Genomic DNA, 17610 nt, shown 5'->3' on the forward strand with positions numbered 1-17610 from the left:
AGGCGTCTATATCCATAGGACACCTGATTACACACTTCACCCTAATGACTGGAGACAGACCAATCACAGGAGCCCACTGACCTCCAGAAGACACGCCCACCGAACCGCAGTGTATGATGGGAGGCTGGGGGAGGAGGACTGGACGTATTCTGGGTGAGATTTTGCTCAAGTTTTTATTGTTCATTCTATTGGTACAATAGAGATACAAGACGGGAACTAGATTCATATTTTTTCAGAAAGTGACATTTACTCCTTTTACAGCTTATAAAACATTTCTTAGCGATGCTTTGTTTATACAGTAGTTTTGATTTACTAACAGTCTCGTGGTGATTTATTCTTTTTCTCAGTCTGTCTTTTGCTAATTTTCCATGTTCATGTGCTCTTGAACGTCTTTTATGCTTTTTGCTACCATTCACACATCAGCACCAAAATGCTGTTAAACTCTGTGACGCTGATTGACAAAGGCTTTTGGTCCCATCTATACCTAGTTCCCAAAGGAGGCTAGTGATTTTTATCAATAAATTTCTTAGACTTTTAGTTTCACTATCTATCCAATCTGACGGCATTTTTTGGTTCCTGAGTGACCGGCGTTAAATGTAACTACGAATAATTGCGTAATTTCTTCAACTTTGACCCAAAGTGGACTTCTGACGTCAGCGTGTCCTGACGTAGTACATGCTTAAAACCATTAATCTTACAGATTTGTTTACAGATAGCATCAGAACTGAACTTTTCCTGTAACGTCACAGCTTATTCTGTGGAATTGCCAGAGCTGATTTACCAGTAATTTCCAACAGGTCCTTTTCACACATGACTTATAAACCGATAAATTGTTATTTTCCAGAACATTCTGAAAGCTCCTATTGTCACTACGCTATGTTCACACCACAAGTTGAATGTGGAAATATTGAAGTATTACACAGAAAGGTTTGTTGAAAATATTGAGGTACATAAGTTCTGGTATCAATACAAGCTAAGCATTATCGACATGGCATAATTTTGATTACCACAAAAAAACTACATTTCGACTTGTACTTTGTTTATTTAAATATATATATATATATATCACACACAACGCTCAGCCACAACATTAAAACCACCTGCCTAATACTGTGTCGGTCCCCTTAGTGTCGCCAAAACAGCACCAACCTGCATTTCAGAATAGCAATGGCCAGATTGGTTTGAACTGACAAAGTCTATGGTAACTCGGATAACAGCTCTGTACAATTGTGGTGAGAAGAATATCAGATATTCTGAGATGTGGGTTGGTGCTATTTTGGCAGCACAAGGGGGACCTACACAATATTAGCCAGGTGGTTTTAATATTGTGTGTGTGTGCGTGTGTGTGCTGCCTGGCCAAAAAAAAGTTGCATACTCAATTATTTTGTTGGACCGCCTTTAGCTTTGATTCCACCATGCATTCGTCGTGGCATTGTTTCTACAACGTCACAACACTTATTTCTGTCCAGATTTGCATTAATATTTGGCAGAGATCTTGTATTGATGAGTAGAGAGTTGAACCACTCTCATGCTCCCTGAACCACAATTTGAGGCCGAACAATCTTGTCATTGTCATACACGTGTGTGTGTGTATGTGTGTGTGTGTGTGTGTATATACACACACATGCCTGTGCCATCAGGGAAGAAAACAATCCATTGATCGTCTTGTGGCCACATGGCTGTTTAGTCCCAATCCTGTAAATTCTCGTCACAGTAACATCTTTTCCATGACTACGGGGATACGTCTTCTTGCATGGCTGTTTAAGATATGAGAAGCTACACACTGCATCAGTTACGGTTAAAAGAATTGTTGCCAGCTTAAACATTAATCACTGCAATAATGGTCCAATCATAGGCTCTTAAGTATCTGCTTTTGGCCAGACAGTGTGTGTATATATACAGTGCATTCAGAAAGTATTCAGAACCCTTCATTTTCTTCACATTTTGTTATGTTGCAGCCTTATGCTAAAACAATTTTAATAATTTTTTTCACATCAATCAACACTCCATACTCAATCACAGGATTTGGAGCCATTCTTCTCTGTAGATCCTCTCAAGCTCTGTCAGGTTGGATGAGGATCATCCGTGGACAGCCATGTTCAGGTCTCTCCAGAGATGCTTGATTGGGTTCAAGTCTTGGCTCTGGCTGGGCCACTCAAGGACATTCACAGAGTTGTCCCTAAACCACTCTTGCATTGTCTTGGCTGTGTGCTTGGGGTCATTGTGCTGTTGGATGATGAGCCATTTGGCCCAATCTGAGATCCTGAGTGCTCTGGACCAGGTTTTCATTAAGGATGTATCTGTATTTTGCCGTGTTCAGCTTTTCTTCAGTCCTGACCACTCCCCCAGTCCCTGCTGCTGAAAAACATCCCCACAGCATGATGCTACCACCACCATGCTTCACCGTTGAGATTGTATTGTGCAGGTGATGAGCAGTGCCTTGTTTCCTACAGACATGATGCTTAGAATTGAGGCCAAACAGTTCAATCTTCATTTCATCAGACCAGATGTTGTTTTTCACAGACTGGGAGTCCTTTAGGTTTTTTTTTTATGCGTCTTGCACTGAGGTGCGGTTTCCGTCTGGCCACTCTGCCATAAAGCCCAGATCGGTGGAGTGTTGCAGTGATGGTTGTCCTTCTGCAAGTTTCTCCCATCTCCACACATGATCTCTGGAGCTCAACCAGAGTGACCATCGGATTCTTGAAACCTTTCTTAACAAGGCCGTTCTTCCCCGATTGCTCCGCTCTAGGAAGAGACCTGGTTGTTCCAAACTTCCATTTAAGAATGACGGAGTCCACTGTGCCCTTGGGAACCTTCAATGCAGCTGAATGTTTTTGTAACCTTCCCCATACTTGTGCCTCCACACAATCCTGTCTCTGAGCTCTGCATGCAGTTTTCTTTTTTTTTTTTTACCTCATGGCTTGGGTTTTTTTTTTTTATCTGATATGCATTTCAAGCTGAATGACCTTATATAGACAGGTGTGTGTGCCTTTCCAAATCATGTCCAATCAATTGAATTTGCCACAGGTGGACTCCAATCAAAGTGTAGAAACATCTCAAAGATGATCCAGAGAAATTGGATGTACCTGAGCTAAATTTCAAGTGTCATAGCAAAGGGTCTGGATACTTATGTCAATGTGATATTTCAGTTTTTTCTTTTTATTACATTTACAAAATTATCAAAAATCTGGTTTTTGCTTTGTCATTATGGGGTATGGAGTGTCGATTTATGTGAAAAGCATTTTAGCATAAGTCTGCAACAAAATGTAAAAAAAAAAATGAAGGGGCCTGAATACTGTTGTGTGTGTGTGTGTGTGTGTGTGGGGTGTGTGTGTGTGGGGGTATTTGTACATAAATCACTGTAGAATCGTAACAAAAGTGAATGTGGCCAGTCTACAATGCATTAAATACACACTATTTCAAAAGTGTAGCTACTAGAAGTAAAACATTGTACATGTTAACATGATTTACATTTACATTTATGCATTTGGCAGACGCTTTTATCCAAAGCGACTTACAGTGCACTTATTACAGGGACAATCCCCCCGGAGCAACCTGGAGTTAAGTGCCTTACTCAAGGACACAATGGTGGTGACTGTGGGGTTCGAACCAAAGACCTTCTGATTACCAGTTTACCAGTTATGTGGTTTAGACCACTACACCACCACCACACTCGATTTAAAATCGCTTACCTGCCTGTGTACAGTTATATCCAATATTAAAATGTTTGTTTCATGACAACGTATTGCTGGTAAACTCTCATATTAAATTATATTCTAAAATGTGTTGATGTAATAGTGCCAGGAAAAAAGTTATTTCGATGAGCCTAGTTGAAAGTTCATGGCATTCAGAAGTTTTTGGCTTAAGTTTGTGTTTTTTGTTTCTGTGGCTAAACACTTATTCAGCATTCATATCGTCTAGCACAAAACCACAAGCCTGTTTGCTTACACTGTCTCTGTATGTTCCTACCCTTCTCTTTTCTTTCCTTCTCAGGTTTTCTGTCTCTCGTCTGCCTTACTAATCATCCGTGGGCCACTTGCTGTCATCTGCCCTGTTGTGCTTCTTTTTCAATTGCTCATTTCTTGTTTTCCACTTTCTGCTGAGGCTGAGCAAGTTCATGGCCTTTTCAGAATCATCTGTATGTTTCTTTGTCTAACCACTGTTTTTTATTTGTACTTGAGAAGGATCTTTTACAGTGACTATATCATACTGTACAGTTAAGTTATATAAAGTGTGAGAGAGAGAGAGAGTGAGAGCGAGAGCGAAAGCTCCGTTTCCAATACTACACCTGGCCTTACATTACCCAGGTTGTTTGCATTGACACAGATCTGTCAGTCCTGCACGTTATCATGACAACAACAATACAGAAACTCAGGGGAACTATTGGTCGCAAGCTCTTCAGGACCTGGAGACCTGTGGGCAATCAGAAATCCTTCGAGAACTTGAGGTAAATATGATTGGAAATCAAATTGAATTTTGTGGTATTCTGAAGGCAGAGATTCTCTGAAATTTTAGGCAGGCCTATATTTAATATGTGTGACTGCTATGTGCTTTAACTTTAAGTGGTCATGTCCAATATTGTGCTATTTTATGCCATTTGTAGGCTACTATAATGTCAGGCAGCACGCTGAGCTTGGGAGAAGACTGTGAGAAGCAGAATGAAAGCAGCACCAAAGCTCTAGCTCTAAACCCTCAGAGGACCTTGGAGAACACAGTCGGACCAGAGGATATGAAAGACTCCAGCCCTTCTCTGCCATTAGAGCTTCATAAGGTAAATGTTTACTGTTCCAGCAGCTCTTGGGTTGAATAACATCTCAGACCCTGTTGCCTTTTTCTGGTCAGATCGTCATTTTCTCTCTCCCTCTCTCAGATATGTTTACGGAAGGATGCTGACAGCAGGGATTTTGGGTTTAGCGTGTCCGACGGGCTTCTGGAAAAGGGTGTTTACGTGAACATGATCCGCCCTGATGGGCCTGCAGACCAAGCTGGGTTACGCCCATATGACCGTATTCTACAGGTGATGCGTCCGAATGATTTTAACCTTTTTAATTCTGAACTTTTCATGACCTTGACAGTGTTTGTAAGGGTTCACATATAATAAAATGCACATATAATAATTAACACAATAAATAAAGCTGCCCCAATAATGATTTTTTTCATCATTTCTAATGTACATAATAATAATGATAATGATGATTATTATTATTATTATTAATAATAATAATAATAATAATAATAATAATAATAATGATAAAGAATACCATAAATGTGCATAAACTTAAATGTGCATAAAATATTATGACAAATTATATAATTAGAATTTAATAACATAAAACATGTAGTAATTAAAAATGCACCAAGTAATGTTTTGTTTTATGAATTAAAAAAATACTATTTGAAATAAAGCAATTATTAATATAAAATACACAATAATTAAAGTTTCACCAGGTACTGTTTTATGAATGAAAAAATATGATTAAATTATAATTATTTGTAATTATTAAAAGTAAATTAATAAACATAATAAAGGTGCCCCATTATATGATAATTTATAGTAAATATTATTAATTAATACATTTTAAAATACTATAATTTATAAGATTTATTAATTCAAAATTAAATGTCCTAGTAATGTTTTATGAATTAAAAATATTTAATTATTAATACAAATAAAATGGACAATAATTGAAAATGTGGATTCAGCATTTATAAATGTTGAATCCACATCAATTCAATGCCACTTACATTTAGGACAGTTCAATGTAAACAAAAAATTAATTTATACATATCTTGTATATGTATACTAACTACTATACGTACATTTATTCCGCAAACAAAGTGATAATTGGGGAGTTTGCCATGTGATCTCAATATGCCAACCACTATAAGCGGGAACCCTCCCTTAAGTAAAATATGCATAATTTTATTCATATATGTCAGAAGTACTGTACATTTTTTTAGGTGTAAAACTTTGTCACTAAAAATGTCTCTTTATCCTTTATCCCTCTGACAGGTCAATCACGCACGGACACGAGATTTTGACTGTTGTTTGGCCGTGCCGTTGATCACAGAAGCTGGAGAGCATCTGCAGCTGGTCATCAGCAGAAGCCCTCTCACACAGGCACATGTTTGGTCAACTAAAGATTGTCAGGACACTTCTGAAATGCTGTCGTTTGTTTCTGCACAAAATCTAAAAAGAGTCAATCTCTGACCTCCAAAAATCAGCCATAGACATCAACAATAACATGGTGCACAATTTTTCCACACAAATGGTTCTCTCTCTCACCTTCATGTCATTTATAGAACATCAGTTATAGGCAAACTAGCACACAATAACACTGTTGTTTTTATATTTTTAACTAAGTTTTGTTTTTGTCACAATTTAAGACCCACTTCAGATTTTTTCTTTTAACTTGTTCTACACCTTTCGTTTTTACCACAATTTAATTTTGTTTTGTTTGTTTTACTTTGAATTCCTCTTACACAAAAGTTGTCACAATGTGACCTACACAAACATTCACAAGTCACATCATCAGTTTATTAAACCTCACAGACTGGCACATAAATTGTTTGTGTTCACACAAAATGTTCATCTTGTATATAAATTACACACATCCATTAGTTTCTCCTGTCAACAGGAACACTTTGATGATAGCACAGATCTGCAGGTACTTATGAAACAGAGAAATACCAAATCATATGTTGACTGTTTAGATTATACATATTCTTCAGCTGTTTTAAAACCATGATGGTATGACAATTTATTTTAAGCATTGGATATCTCTGGGAAAATCCACGTGGATAAGAAGGACATGGGTATTTTATCACCAACTTCAAAAGCGACATGTTTTGACATGTGAATATTGAGCTGCATGTGACGTGATATGTTTTATTAGTGAACCATGAGCCATTTGAGTGTGTGGCATTAAATGTCATAAAAACCAGAAATAAATTCACAATTTTAATTGATCTAAAGTTCTTGAAAGGAGCTTGTTTTAAGTATAACTTTTAAAAGAAGATCTTTCTCTGTATGTCATAGTACCCACAATCCTCTATTCTGTGTGTAAACACCTTTTCCTGTATGTAGGATGTTAAATATGTAGAATGTCACGAATAAGATGTGTATTTAATGACTATTCTTGGTTTAGAAATAAATTCCTTTTTAAAGAAAATAAAGGATAAAAACCAGACTGTCTGTGGTAAAAATATACCCTAATCGTTTCCAGAAGACAGGTTGGTGTCGTGATCTTTTCCTGTCTTTCCGTAGCAAGTGCATGTACCAGGACTGCGTTCAAGGCTTTTTGGGCACTGTTGTTAATTTTTTTTAATACATTTAAAGGTGCACTGAGTAATGATTTGTTTATGAATTAAAAAATATTATACTTATAATTATTGCGTTTTTATATTATTAATAATAAGTATAATATTTTTTAATTCAAACAAATAATTACTTAGTGCACCTTTAATTATTGTAAATTTTGAATTAATGTTTTTAATTATTAAAAATACTTAGTGCACCTTAAATTGCACTAATTAAAACAATTTAAAAGTATTTTTAATAATTAAAAACATTAATTCAAAATTTACAATAATTAAAGGTGCACCAAGCAATACTTTGTTTAATTAAAAACTTATTTATAATAATAAAAACTATTAATAAAAAAAAATGCTTAATTTGTTGGTTTTGAATTAAAACATACTTTGTAATTATTAATAATAATAAAAAATTGTAGGTGCACAAAATACTTTTATTAAAAAATATATTTACTATTAATACAACATAAAATGTAAAATGATCAGAGATCCACTACGCAATGTTTTCATTTTATTTAGGCCATATTTAAATGAATATTTTTGCAATGTACAAAGTTAGAAGTTTCCCTGTCTAATTTACAGTATTGGCAGAGAGATTTTCTTTTATATGAAACCTAAATGAACATTATAAATTAATTAAACCTTAATGAATCAGAATCATATTGAATCAAGAGCTTGTGAATCAGAATCAAATGAATATACTCGGCCCTACTGAAAAGGCCATTTTGTTTGACAAGTCCCGTTTGCAACGGAGATGGAGGCTATAAAATAGCACATATGTATGTCTAAAATGCAATCATTAAAATGAACATGAAATTGAAACTGACCTCATTTAATTCCTAATTAAACATTTCTGGTTTTGCTGTACACAATTCAGCAGTGCATGTTATTACAAAGTTGTATTACAATTATATTACTTGCTCCATAAATATTTTTGTCTTATTAGATATCCTATTTTTCATATCATATTTAAGTCTGAAATATGTCAGATAACAGAAGTAAAAATGTCGTTTCAGGTTAACGTTAAAGAATGCATTACTCACATTTCAGAATAGATGGTTTCTATACAACACCGACACAACACTCCAAGATTCAACATTTTTTATTTTGTATCTGAAAGTTGCAATATGCACCTTGAATGATGTTCATCACAAAACTACTTTGGTTTTTACCAGATTTCATTTGTTTTATTCAAGTTATCTTATCGTACAGCAAAGAGTAACCCATTTATTTATGTGAATGAAAAAAATTGTTTCTTGAATGTCTGGTTTTAACCTTAGTCACATATTTTCCAGCAGAAATGATAATAAAAAAATGGACAAAGCCACTTGTTTACAAATATTGCACACTGCAAGTTGCATTTAGGCTCACACTAATCAACATTTAAATATACATTTCTGAACACATTCAGAAAAAATAGACAAATGACCAATCACATCAGGTACAGTATAAAATTCTTGAAATACAAAAAGGCCAATTTTAGATAAATGAAAATATTACAAATGAGCAAACACTTGCTTAAAGGGATAGTTTGCCCCAAAATGGAAAGTCTGTCATCATTTAAGTGTAGGACAACCTCAGTCACCATTTACTCTCATTGTATGAAACCAAGATGCAATGAAAGTTAATGGTGACTGAGGCTAACATACTGTCTAAGATTTAAATTTGTGTTGCACAGAAGAACAACATGATGGTGAGTAAATTAATTGAACACACCAGCAAACAGTATTTCCATTTTTGGGTGAAATATCCATTATCAGGAAGCTTGGAGGGAAGAGGGTGTTTTGGTGGATACAGGGGCGTCGGACTGGGGGGGTAAAGGGTACCGAGTACCCAGGGCCCGAGGCAGGGGGGGCCCCTTAGAAGTCAGTTTTCTATACATACATATTTGGTACGGGGGCCCAGCAAGATGGTTTGTACCCAGGGCCCAAAATTTGGTGCTACGCCCCTGAACAGAGGGGTTAGTTAAATCTAGAAGAGGGTCATAGGTCAGGTCAGATGAGTTGACGTATACAAAGACACTGAGGTCAGAGGATTAAAAGGGTCAACCTTAGGGCTGGTACTTACTGACACAGAGGTATTATGAAGGGCAGTTATTTGCTGTTGGTGATTAGCTTGAATATTTAGAGGTTTCATGGCTCGGTTCAAGAGACAATTCCACAGGCCTCGGGCCAGACAGGGCTTGCGGAGATGGCAGTGTTTCTGGCAATATTTAAAGCCCAGATTTCCTGCATTTATTCTGAAATCTGATTGATACAGCGTTAAGTGGTCTAGCTAGGCTGGCTCATGTGATAAACAAATTTAGCTATTAGTAAAGTGCTGCCAAACGGCCCTGCGTTGTGTTTGCAATCAGCAGATCTCAGATATCTGTAACAGTACATGATGCTTATTATACAACATCAAATGATACTTATATTATATGTGTACACAGCTGCCTGCAGTATTAAAGTTAAACCGAATGGCTCTGTGTGTGTTGTGTGTGTGTGTGTGTGTGTGTGTGTGTGTGTGTGTGTGTGTGTGTGTGTGTGTGTGTGTGTGTGTGTGTGCATGTGTGTATGTGTGTGTAAATGCTGTGATCACTACAGTTCAAGGAGAGATTGAAAACAAAGTAAAGTTTATAAAAGGTTTGCTTATGCTTTTACACTACCGGTCAAAAATTTAGGGTCACTTACTCATTCTTTATTATTGTTATTTTTCACGTTTAAGGATAATATTAAAGTCATCAAAACTATGGAAGTACAGAAATGGAACATTTTCTCAACCAACAATCTATGTTGGGCACTTATTGGCTGCTTTTCTTTATTATTCGGTCCAAGTCATCAAGTTCAAAAACCTTTTTTTTTTATTATATTTTATATTTGTAACAAAATAAATTAATATGGTGCCACAGTTATATTTTTGTCTACAAAATTACTTATACAAACATTTAAGCATATGCCTTCATATCAAAGATTTTTAAGATCACGAGAAACATTTCAGTGACCCCAAACTTTTGAACGGCAGTGTATATATGTCCAGTGGGGTCCAAAAGTCTGAGACCACATCTGACATTTAAAATCCCATTTAATCCTGTAAATAAACTAAAAGTTAGAGTATTTTGTACATTTTTATACAAAGAAATGTTATGACATAAGATTTCTAATCAAATATAAGCACAGTTTTCACATTGACCATGTTAAATCCTTTGTACAAAAGGTCAGATTCCTTGCTTCCATTGAAGCACACCAGATGCTCTTTGAAAAATTCTCAAATAATACTGGATAACATGCTCATCAGGTTTTGCCCAAACTCGTGCCGTTCTTGCCACACAGAGAGCATGTTGTCATTCTAGCAAACGTGGGACTTGGGAAGAAATGTTAATAATTTTCTATATACTGTATCTTTTAACTACAATTGTTATACTGATAATAGAATTTGTAATAAAGTGTTATAAATTAGAAAAATGCTAAATGGAAGCATTTTCATTAGTGGTCTCAGACTTTTGGACCCCACTGTATACGTGTATGTATTTGTAAGCTGTGCAAAGCGTCCGCTCAAAGCGGAGGTACATTCATTTTTATTCAATACAAAGAACATTAAGAATCTCATTGTACAAAGGTTACTGCCACAAACACTGACAGACATCATAATGTCACACATTTAGTTTTGCTGCTGCTGTATGTATTTGCCAACAAATTAAGCTCTTAAACTCTTAAAAATAACTTTCACTCTTGCTCAAATGATGCTGACCGTATCCCAACCAGACGTGACATGGAATGTCTCCTGCGTAAAGAGATCTCACTAAAAGCAAAATGTTTAAAATCACAGCCAATCAGAGGTTATTTCACATTATTACACAGCTTTCTAGAGTACTCAATTCTGATTGGTCAATGGCACCATCTAGAGGTCTGATTTGTCTGAGTAACAGCCGCACATCCGGGGATTAAATCACATCAGACCGGTCATCCAGGTATTGAGTCATCTTTCCCACTTATCGTATCACTCTGTGATCTCTACAAGTAAGCTAATAAAATATTTCAACTCATATTAATGTTTCATGTCCATTTCCTGTTATTTGGCAAGTGGTCTTGTAATAAGCTGGATAATGAGCAGTCAGTCATTTTCGCAAAATGAAAGTATTTGAAAATCGGACGAAAAGTCAAAAAGGTAGAAGGTCCCACAATCCCGATGACATACTCAAATAAAAAGCAAAAAAGTATTGATTTTAAGTTAGAATCAATATATTTGAAGTATGTTTCAATATATTCAGATATACAGTATTAGGACAAATGAGATTTTACTGTGGACGGGACTACCCAGCAAGATGAAAATTAAAAGCAACCGGCCAACAAAATTTGTCTCCTTGTGCAATAAAAACAAAAACTTAATATGGAAGAAATTCCTTTATCGTTTGTAGTTTACATTGTCGTGCCTGGTTAGGACATGGCGTGACACGGATCAGTGCACTAAAGAATAAAACAACTGCCCCGGATGGAAAAGTTCACATCAATTCATAACAATATCAGTGATTACAATAACAATAAAAATCCTAACTGGCAAAAAAGATATATCGATATAAGATATTTTCTTGATAATGTTCTAGAATCATACTAGTGCAGAAAGAGGGAGGAATTCAGGGGAAGGGTGAGGGAAAAGGGGGGTCTCCTATAGGAGAGGAGAGAGGAGAAGAATATGGGAATCTCTCTTAGAGAGTCTCACATAGTAGTTTCTACGATGGTGTGGGTGTTTTTCGTGAAGGCGTGGATGCCGTTGGGGTCCAGAGGGTGAAGCAGCTCGCTGTTCTTCAGACTGTTCTCTTTTGGACGAGAGCTCGCGCCTCCTTTAACAGGTGCCGCCACGGCTTTGATTCGCTAAACATGAGACATACATTTAATAATTTCAGTTCTTACTGAAGAAATGTATATGTTCCATAATGTCACTAATGTCTCTAATTTAAAGGAATGTTTCAGGTTAAATATGACTATAAACTCTAATTTTGTCTTGACCCTAAATTTGCAAAAAAAAAAAAAAAAAAAAAAGAATAAGAATAATGCATTTACAGTCATTTCCAACCTAGTCTTATAGAATGAAAGTTTGCAAACTTTTTGCAAACAAAATTTTAATAGCCACAGTTTCCTGGTGAAATTAACAGAGGCGCTACAACAATTGTGCGTTTTATTTACTTTCACACAAATCATGGGAACTATGGCTCTTTAGGACATTATAAACCCTATATCGCAGTATATTACTCACACCCTGCTATATTATTATATCAAAACACTTTTACTCGAACGTATCATTTGAAAGCAACATATTTTAACGCTTGTATTACAGACCCACTTACATTGGTACATGCTGTACCTCACCGTATAAAGTGTTGAAATTTGAATTTCAGTAAATGTGCTCATTTATATTTTAAGACACTATTGGTGAGGTTTAGGATAAAGCAGGGGTCGGCAACCTTTTTGACATGGAGTGCTATTTATTTTCTTGGTCAGTGGCTGTGCCATTTATTTGGTTAGTAGCCGTTGTTGGCATGCCAGTGATTACCCCTCCGTGTGCCAATGCTGGCATGCGTGCCACAGGTTGCTGCCGCCTGGGTTAAAGGTTTAGGAATGGGAGGTACGTTTTACTCATTAAAATCTCCATCTGACATTCACCTTAAAAACCTCGTCTGACTATGACATCATTTCACTCGTTTTTGGCGCCCCCGCTGGGCATTTTTATGGGTAACTGCAGAAGTTCTGTTTTCCTGGAACAAAATTCACCCACTGGAATTGTGTTGGAAATGCATAACCAAAAGTTCATCCACACAACACTGAAAGGATGACTTTATAGTTCAAATGTTATTTTAAATAATAAAAGCACTCTGTTCTTATGAACTGAGGGATGAGTCAAAATGGAATTAAATAATTAATAGACTTCTGAACTATACATTTGAATGTGCTTTTGAAGCTTGAAGAGGTAGGTGCTATAAACTGCCATTGTATGACATCACAGAGCACAACATATTTTCCAAATTTCTCCATTTGTGTTAAGAAAAAGAGAGTCTTCTACAGTAGGGTTATAACAACAGGGGAGGGTAAACAATGACTGAATTGTAATTTTTGGGTGAACTAATCCTTAATAATGGAGACATCATGTGGTTATATTTGGAAGATTTTGCTTTGCACTGTTACACGATAACAGTAATAACTCAACCATCTATGCTTCTATGAATATTTTATTTATGTAATATGTGACACCCTTACCTCTATTAGGGAGCCGTCTGATTGGATGATTCTGATGACAACCATCATTGGGATACAAATCATCGAAGTCAGTGCAAGAGCCCAACCCAATCCAATCGACCAATCAGGATACTCATAAAACTTGTTATAGGTGAGCGGCTTGTATTTCACCAACGAAAAGACAAAACAACCCTAAAATAGAAATAGTCACAAGCTCTTCATATACTTGACGCACAAGCTGGTCTTATGACTGGCTAATTTCTCCAGCACAAACCCCTACACACACACACACACACACACACACACACACACACGCACAAACTTACCACACAAAGGACTGGTGTGATCAGCATCCAGCTCCATTTCATCCAACTACTGGGTCTGTAGCCGATCATGTCCTCTATTGCATCATAGAAATTATCAGCCCCTACAAACGCACACATACTGTACAGTTAGAATTAATTCTATATTTATGTATTCATCATTAGCAACAGTACAGAGCTTAAATAATTCTTGAGTGGTCATTTATTACATACTTTTGGTAATTTAATAATTTTTTCAGCTACTTGTATCTCCGCTTAATAGATTTGACCAAATTTAAAGGGGAATTGTGTGATAATTTGGATGTTCTAATAATACTTTCTCCAATCCCATTAAGCATGCAGAGACAACTTATGTAAGACAGTTCTGATGCACTAAAATGGCCTTGACCAACGGTTTGCATTTAGGGCGAGATACTGTTTGTATGACCAATGGCAACAAGGGTGGGTTTTTGACAAACATGTATGAAAACAGTCATTATTTTTGCAATGGCGTTTGGGGCTGTTAGTGGCAAAGGAATGACACACATCAGCTTTAAATCCTTTCCACAGAATTCTATAGATTTCCCCATAGTAATCAGTGCAGAAAAGGTGAGAAAAAAGTATGTTAATTTAATGTGGGCCCACTCATGACTAAAAAGAGAGATCTGAGATAATCCTGGAGGTTTTATGTGATTATATAAGACTAAATAAGATTATACAAGATTAATCCTAGCAAACACTGTTTCGATTGAGTTGTTAATAGTGTGCCTGATGCAAAGGCCATAAGTGGCATGACACTACACGTGAGCTCTGTGCTTATGCAGTAAACAGATAGAGGGGCCGTCATCTCTCATACTTAAACAATAATTAGAGCATACAGTGTGTTTACAATCTGTTTGATTATGTGTCTCTTCTTCAGCAAGTACATTTTAACCTCAGAGACACATTATGATTTGTGTATATATGTGGCTTCGTAAGTATTGTCAAAACAGCAGATTGAAACAACACATATGTGTGTTTTGTAGAGAGCACAAATTGAATAATTAGCTCCAAATGTAATTAAAGGCCCTAAATGTAATAACATTTGGTCCAAAATATATACAAATGTGCAAGAAGGCTGTTTGGTATATTTTAGGTAAGCTAGTTTAAGTTTGTGTTTTCATATATTAGTAATAACGTAGATACAATGTTTATGCACTACTTTTTTGATAGCTACTGATAGTTATTTTAAATATTTTAGCATAGTTAATAAAGGTAACTTCCTTACATTTAGGACCAAAACTTTTTACATTCCGGGTCTTTAGTACATTTAATAAACATTTTAGGTAACACTTCACAATAAGGTTCCATTTGTTAAAATTAGTTAAATACATTAGTTAAAGGTGCACTCAGCAACTTTTGTCTTTGTGCCATCTTGGTCTTACACTGACACTTAGTGGCTTGGATGCAGCATCATTTAAAATCAATAGTTTTCAGTTTCAGATGTTATTGTAGAAATGTAGTATTCATAGTCAGTCATGATTACTTTAATGAATGAGTGAAAGTGTTAAATAACAGGATGTTTAATTATTAATTTATTTAATTAATTTAACAGTTAACATTAGTTAATGCACTGTGAACTAACATGAACAAACAATGAACAACTAAATTTTATTAACTAACATTAACTAAGATTTTTAACAGCTGTAAAAATTCTGTTCATGCATAATGTTCATGATACATTATGCATTAACTAACTAATGGTAATGAATGGAACCTTACCCAATTTTATTATATTTCTGGCTGGTTTTAGACTTAGGACCACAAATTATTACATTTAGGACCTTTTTTGCTTTTAGGCCTCCTTGCTCGCACACGCTTTTTCAGTTCTGCCCACAAATTTTCTATCGGATTGAGGTCAGGGCTTTGTGATGTCCACTTCAATACCTTGCCTTTGTTGTCATTAAGCCATTTTGCCACAACTGTGGAGGTATGATTGGGGTCATTGTCCATTTGGAAGACCCATTTTTGACCGAGCTTTAACGTCCTGACTGATGTCTTGTGATGCTGCTTCAATATATCCCAGTGGTGTAGTGGTGCCTGGAGAAGTGGGTATACTCTTAATTTATGCCCCCAATTGTTTTTTTTTAAAACGGCCCAGCAAAGGATGAACACCCTGTGTTATAAACAGTGATATGTAAGACTAGTCTTGCATATTTAGTTCACCCAAAAATGGGCCAATAGTATTTGCACACTGTCACTTAACTTCTGCTGCTTGAATTCAGAAGCATAGAAGCCTTTATTTTGGTCAAACATTATACATACATTTTTGCATATATACAGTGAAATATATGAAAAGCTAAGCTGGGGTTAGAGTGCAGGGTCAGCCATGATACGGCGCCCCTGGAGCAGATAGGGTTAAGGGCCTTGCTCAAGAGCCCAACAGTGGCATCTTGGTGGTGCTGGGACTTGAACCCCCAACCTTCTGGTCAGTAACACAGAGCCCCAACTGCTGAGCCACCACTGCCCCTAACGAGGTGGCCGAGCAACCACTGCCCCTCACTGAGTAAGGATCATTATGAAATTAATATTAACCGAGTGCAGATTTTGCAGTCAATACTAGCACAAAGACTATAGGAAGAGACAATTACATAATTATGAATTTTGTGTGAACTGTTCCTTATTCCTTAATCCATCCACACATGAAAATTGGACAGCTATTCTCTAACCTAGCAGGTAGACTACACCAGTCTTTACTGGGTGTTTTTAGGGTATATTTGCATTTGTTCACATGCAACTGCAGTGTCTCCCACAGGATTTTGTGAGACATGGGGGGATGGTCCCCCATAAGAAAATGTTGTACATTTTAAAGTTAAATACATCCATCTGGTGGAATTTGAGAGCAAAATTAAGAGGCTAGTGTTGTGCTCTTGCAAACAGTTTTGTGCTCTTAAAGCTGCAGTACGCAACTTTGAAATAAATTGAATTGTGAGAAATAGCGCCCCAATTCTTCCCCATATACAGTACATGATGCTCTTCACCCCCAGCCAGGGTTTAATTGACAGCTGTTCACAAACAGAGCCTAGGCCTGCCTCGCCAAAAGCGATTGGCTAAAATTTGCTGGATTGACACTACCCAACCCACATTTTTCACTCAGAGCTAGAGCCTGTGGTGCTACATAATCTCATTTAACAAGACACCAATTTTTTCAATGAATAAATACTACCTACTCTAGCTTTAACAATTACAAACTAGAGATGTCAGTTTCAGCTTTTTATCTTTTAACGTTTCCTCAGACTGCTAACGATAGGTAGCTAGTGAAGGTGTAAGCAGTGTAATGTAATGCCAATTAACCTAGTAACGCTAATATTAATTTATGTTAATCATCATGATGCTAACTTTGGCAGTAATATTATCTGTTTGCTCTTGTACACTGATGATGATAAATTGTGTGTTGAGTAGTGTATAAATGCAGTGAATACATTTAATGCTTGTTAACAACCCTCTATGATCATGTAGGAGAAAAAAAATCATCATTGGATAGTACATTTTTGTTTTTACTTGCCAGATGTTTGACCTCATGTTAGCACAATGTAACTTTAAAAAATATATTAAGCAAACTGAGAGAGGGGGCCTCTTCATATATATTCACACAATATAGTATATTGTAATTTTTATTTGATTTTGCTTTATAATTCTAATCACATTTTAGCTTTTTAAAAATGTACAAATTTCACATTCTATACATTTTTACGATGTCATAAAACTGAATTTTTTACTAATGAGACAATCTGTTGTCACCGTTT

At 36.1% G+C, this 17610-nt stretch overlaps 2 protein-coding genes across 3 annotated transcripts in view; one reads left to right on the forward strand and one right to left on the reverse strand.

Moving 5' to 3' along the window:
* Positions 1 to 7337, forward strand: part of grip2a (glutamate receptor interacting protein 2a) — a 45963-nt gene extending 38626 nt beyond the window's left edge. The window contains exons 20-24 of one of the 2 annotated variants that reach the window (XM_052093761.1): positions 3 to 153; positions 4327 to 4447; positions 4604 to 4771; positions 4871 to 5017; positions 6014 to 7337. In XM_052093761.1, the coding sequence (XP_051949721.1) occupies positions 3 to 153; positions 4327 to 4447; positions 4604 to 4771; positions 4871 to 5017; positions 6014 to 6211 (785 nt within the window). In that variant the 3' untranslated portion in view covers positions 6212 to 7337. The other variant, XM_052093762.1, reaches the window with a different exon arrangement.
* A 1067-nt stretch (positions 7338 to 8404) lies between these two features.
* The window catches only part of LOC127620594 (sodium- and chloride-dependent taurine transporter-like), a 31506-nt gene continuing 22300 nt past the window's right edge, over positions 8405 to 17610 (reverse strand). Inside the window, exons 12-14 of the mRNA XM_052093764.1 lie at positions 13850 to 13950; positions 13545 to 13715; positions 8405 to 12164 (exon numbers count right to left, since the gene is read on the reverse strand). Coding sequence (XP_051949724.1) covers positions 12009 to 12164; positions 13545 to 13715; positions 13850 to 13950 — 428 coding nt within the window. The 3' untranslated portion in view covers positions 8405 to 12008. The remainder of the gene's footprint in view (positions 12165 to 13544; positions 13716 to 13849; positions 13951 to 17610) is intronic.

The sequence above is a fragment of the Xyrauchen texanus genome, chromosome 27 (assembly GCF_025860055.1).
Source record: "Xyrauchen texanus isolate HMW12.3.18 chromosome 27, RBS_HiC_50CHRs, whole genome shotgun sequence".
Classification (NCBI taxonomy): Eukaryota; Metazoa; Chordata; class Actinopteri; order Cypriniformes; family Catostomidae; genus Xyrauchen; species Xyrauchen texanus.